Below are 5,008 nucleotides of genomic sequence, written 5' to 3'. Positions count from 1 at the left end.
TGGTGTGGTACATTTGTAACATTCATGAACCAATATTATTGATACAATATTACTAACTGAAGTCCACAGTTTATTCAAATATCATTATATTTCACCTAATGTTTTTCTTTTCCAGGATCCTATCCAGAATTTCATGCTACATTTAGTAACCAACCATGTCTTCTTAGACTCTTCTTGACTGTGACAGTTTCTTAGATACTGTCATGGAAAGATCTAAGACTAATAGTTGAGTTGCAAAATAAGACTTGACTTATTTTGGTGACATTGATAGTTTTGAGAAGTACTGGTCAGGAACACAGGAAGCTCCGCTTTTGGAATTTGTGTTTTTCTCGTGATTAGGTTGGGGTCTGGGGGAGGAAGATCACAGAGTGCCATTTTCATCACATATCAAGGGGATATACTATCAACATGATTTATGTGTGTTTTTGTTGACACTGATCACACAAACATCTGGCTGAAGTAGTGTTTGTCAGGTTTTCCCGCTGTACAGGTAAGTTACTCTTCCCACCCCTGAACATACTGTATGTCCGGGGGGGGGGGGGTGTCACTGTGTGCTGTGTGAATAAAGGAATGGGGAGTTATACTTCCCCAAGGACTGAGTATCTACCTAATTTATTTGGAATTTTTCTGCAAGGGAGATTTGCCTCCCCTCATGTTATTAACTCAATCCTTTATTTTTATCAGTGTGGACACATGGATATCTTTTTCATACTTTCGGTTATAATCCAATACGACTTCATTTTGTTGCTCAAATTGTCCCAGCTTTGGCCATTGGGAGCTTTTTCAGTTGTCGCCTGTGTGCCCTTTGACATACCCCCCTCCAGCAATGCGTGTGTGTGTGTGTGTGGGGGGGGGTGTTTGTTTTTCTGAGTGTATTCCTCCTTTTCTCCTTTCATTTTTAAATAACCCTAATCCCAATAGAAGGTGACTCTAAGAAAATGAACAGTACTCCCTTTCCCAGGTAATCCTGATTTCCATGCAGATGGAAGAACTATGCCTTGCCTGCATGGGGTGGTGAGGTGGGCCTCTGGGAATCTAAGGTTGAATAAGCCACCTGTTCTGCCCTCCAGAGTTTAATTTAGTGGATCACACAAGTAGTAATTGGTTAATTTGGGATTCAAACAAATCTATTAGGCTTAAAATCTGTTATTTGTTCTACTTCAAACAACATATAACTGGGAAGCCTTACAGGATAAATATCTCAGGAATAGGAAATCTGTGTTCCAAATTTTATCCTAAAGGCACTAGCTACTTTTAAATTACATTTTGACCTTTCAGCTGGCTTCTGACTTCTCTCTGAAACAAACACTAATGGAAGATTTACTATGTGACAATCAATGGCCTAACACAATATTCTTTTATGCTGCAATTTCATTAGATGCCACCTCAAATTCTTTTTATAAGTAGGTGAGTTTTAAGTTATAAATATATACTGTGGCTTAGAACTTTACCATAAGATCCCTATTTATATAACACATTGAGTTCTATCTACTGGACTTCTATTTACTCTCTGAGTTGATTTGAATGTAGCCGTCTAAAAATCTTGTTACCTCCAAGGATGTGGAGTTAAATGGAGCTTCCCTCTCATATTGCTCCTCTCCCATGTGGATAATGAATGACAATCCAGTGACTGAAACTGCGGCCTCTCCCTGCCTCACTTGTTTCGTTATCTATTAGAATAAAAGTAATTTATGTGGTTTTTTGTTTTTCTGAAAGAAGGAAGGAGGGTGAGGGAAAGAGGAGCCCCTTACATCCTGGATGCCTCTCTTGAAGTTGTGGGGCCATGTTGTGAAAATTAGGTCTGTACTGGTTAGTATGTGGCAAAATCAATTTGCTTGGTTGTTTTATGAAACCTATTTTAGTTACAGAAGTCTGTATAGGCACGGTTGTGCTGTAAGATGCATTTCATACTGTGGTTAAATGTTCAAAGAAGTTGGAGAATCACTGCTGAAGGGGACTTCTTTCTAGCCCTCCTGCTTCCCCCCACCCTGAACCTCCACAATTTAATGCTGAGACATTTCAGCCTTTTCTGGAAAGTTGAGTCTGGGAGAACATTTTGGGGAGCTGGTGTGGGGGTGCAACAGCCCTTCACAACCTACTGAGCTCTGGGGATATAGTCAGAATATTTAAAATATTTCAGCTCATCATTTTGAATAAGGACAGAATCCACCAATGAAAATGGGTGATGAGCCAGCTATGCAACACGCAAACATAATTTTACTGTTACACATTCTTTGACAAACACCCTCTACGTTTCAGTGCCCCTCCCTGTGCTATCCTCCAGTGAGAGGTCCTAGATTGTTGCACAGTTTTATTTAATTAACGTATTTATATTTTTAATCTTCATTCAATATGTTTTTATTGATTTTTGAGAGAGACAGAAACATCGGTATAAGAAAGAAACATTGATCAGTTGCCTCCTGCTCACACCCAGGCGCAACCTAGGTATGTGCCCTGACCCGGAATCGGAATCGAACCTGCAACCTTTTGGTATAGGGATGGGACAGCGCTCCAATCAACCGAGCCACTAGGCAAGGGCTATTTTCGCAGTTTTAAAAGCGCATTAACAGGGGGATGGAGTAGGTCGAGGTGTGTGTGTTGGGCGGGGGGGGGGGGGGGCGCATTAACGGAGCTTATGCAACTCTGGACGAAAGTGGCTGGCTAACCTGAGGAGTAAAGCATCCTCCTTGGTGGCAGGTGGGTGTAAAGAGGAGGAGGAGGCTGGAGGCTCTTCCCGGTCGGCTAATGCGCGGAGGACCCTCACCATTGGACTGAGTGGCGAGGACGTGGGAACGCTCTGAGGTAGGACAAGAAGTGCTATAAAGGGGCGGGAGACTCCACAACATAGGGACTCCAAGAAGCTTTAATAAAAGGCAAAGTGCATCTTTGCTGGACTTGGGGGTTGTAAAGGAGAAACCTAAAAGGGTCACCAAGAGCGTTCTCGCCTCCTGGAACACCGGTAACCCTGGCATCCAGCCCAGTCCACTGCGAGACAGGTGAGCGGCCGCCACTCCCCTGGGGCTGCAGGACCTGCTCCTCCATGAACTTGCCGAGCGCCGAGCACCTTCTCTCCACGCCGCCTCGCAGCCTCCGCGGCTCCGAAGGGGAAGACGGGGAGATCGATATTCTGGGAGAGGAGGAAGATGAAGACGAGGAGGAGGAAGAGGACGACGTGGAGATCGAAGGGAGCCAGCGGTTTCTAGAGCCGCTGCACCTGCCGGAGCCGCAGGGGGCGCGGCAAGGCGCGGCCGCGCTGTCCCGAGAGCGCACTGAGAGCAGCGGCTGCCCGAGTGACTCCCCACAGTTTGGCACCAAGTTCAGGTCCTCCGCCGGGTCTGCGGCGGCCTCTGGGGACGCCCTGCAGCCCGCGAAGCCCCCTTACTCCTACATTGCTCTCATCACCATGGCCATCCTGCAGAGCCCGCACAAGCGCCTCACGCTCAGCGGCATCTGCGCCTTCATCAGCGGCCGCTTCCCCTACTACCGCCGCAAGTTCCCGGCCTGGCAGAACAGCATCCGCCACAACCTCTCGCTCAATGACTGCTTCGTCAAGATCCCCCGAGAGCCCGGCCACCCGGGCAAGGGCAATTACTGGAGCCTGGACCCCGCCTCCCAGGACATGTTCGACAACGGCAGCTTCCTTCGGCGCAGGAAGCGTTTCAAACGCCACCGCCCGCCCCCGGGAGCCCACCTGCACCATCCCTTCCCTCTCCCCGCAGCGCCTGCCACCCTGCATGGCCCCTACCCGGGCCTGCTGCTTGGGTCCCCGGCCCCACCGCAGCCTGTCCCCGGGACCTCCCCCTCTGCCGCCCCCGGCAGCCGCCCGTGCGCTCTGCTGCACCCTCACCCCCTTCGCTACCTGCTGCTGTCCGCCCCTGTTTACTCCGAGGCGCCGAGGAAAGCGCAAGGCGCGGACCTGGTGACCCCCAGCGCCGCCTTTCCGGTGCTGCAGCCCTCACTGGGCTCCCAGCCTTGGGAGGAGGGCAAGGGGCCGGCATCGCGGCCAGCAGGCGGATGCACCTCCTTCAGCATCGAGAGTATCATGCAAGGGGTCCGAGGAGGGGGTACAGGGACCGCACAGAGTCTGTCCTCGACCCCGTGGGGCTACTGTCACCTGATGCAGCGCCCGTCATGCCTGTTGCACACCCAGGCCGCTGCCCCCTTGCTCCACGTGTCCGCTTCCGCATCTGCTGCCCGGACCATGTTGCAGCAGCAGCAGCAGCAGCAGCAGCAGCAGCAGCAGCAGCAGCAGCACCAGGGCTGTGCAATCAAAGGCGCGCTGCTGGGCCTGCACCTGTCCGCCGCCGCGGCGATGCTGGGGTGTCAGCCCGGAGCAGAGGGCTCCAGGCCGAAGTCGGGCGGAGAGGGCGCCTTGCCAGCATTTTGAGAAGCACCCACCCCCTGCCCTGGCTCCAACTCCTCCGGATATTCCTGGTGCTAAACTGGAGGACAGTGAGATTCGGGTCCCGCTCTCTCCGCCGCCTGTTCTTTCGCCCTCCACCTTGCATAGCTGGGACTAGCTGTATGCATTAGCATCCCACCGCAAAGCAACCACTAATTTCCGCTCGCTGCGAAATATTTACAAAGGAAAAGTTGGGTACTGTCCTCTTAGACAACTTAAACGTAAATTTCCAATGTCGTCAGGTCTCGCCTTTTCTTTTCTAGCCTTCACTTGTGGCTTCCAGGGCTTTTCTGATTTGCACATTTCCAGAAGAACTATGAACGTGAGTGGGGCATTTTGTTCTGGTATGAAAAGAAAAACAAAGATACAATGTTCAACGCACAACGTGTTTCCCCTTCTTCACGCCCTAGGAACTGCAAGTATTATTCCCAAGTCCAGTACAAAGTGCTCATGCCCTTTATGTCTTCCTGAAATTGATGTGTAATAGAAATAGAATCTTAATTTCAGAGCATTTATTTCTGATCTGGGTGTTTGGTGTGCCAACTTCCATGGAGAGGTGTTAAAATTAAACCTAGCTATATATACTAAATAAAGTGCTGAGTCTCT

The 5,008-nt window shown here is 49.9% G+C and overlaps 1 protein-coding gene across 1 annotated transcript; it reads left to right on the top strand.

Annotated features, from left to right (window-relative positions):
- The first annotated feature begins 3,040 nt into the window (after window positions 1–3,040).
- LOC118630249 (forkhead box protein D4-like 1) lies at window positions 3,041–4,387 on the top strand. Its single transcript, XM_036262061.1, has one exon. The coding sequence runs from the start codon at window positions 3,041–3,043 to the stop codon at window positions 4,385–4,387; it is 1,347 nt and encodes a 448-aa protein (XP_036117954.1).
- The last annotated feature ends 621 nt before the right edge of the window (window positions 4,388–5,008 follow it).

This window comes from Molossus molossus, unplaced genomic scaffold (genome assembly GCF_014108415.1).
Source record: "Molossus molossus isolate mMolMol1 unplaced genomic scaffold, mMolMol1.p scaffold_m16_p_14, whole genome shotgun sequence".
Lineage (NCBI taxonomy): Eukaryota > Metazoa > Chordata > Mammalia > Chiroptera > Molossidae > Molossus > Molossus molossus.
Note: the sequence above shows the minus strand (reverse complement) of the source record. Positions and strands in the feature narration are given on the sequence as shown.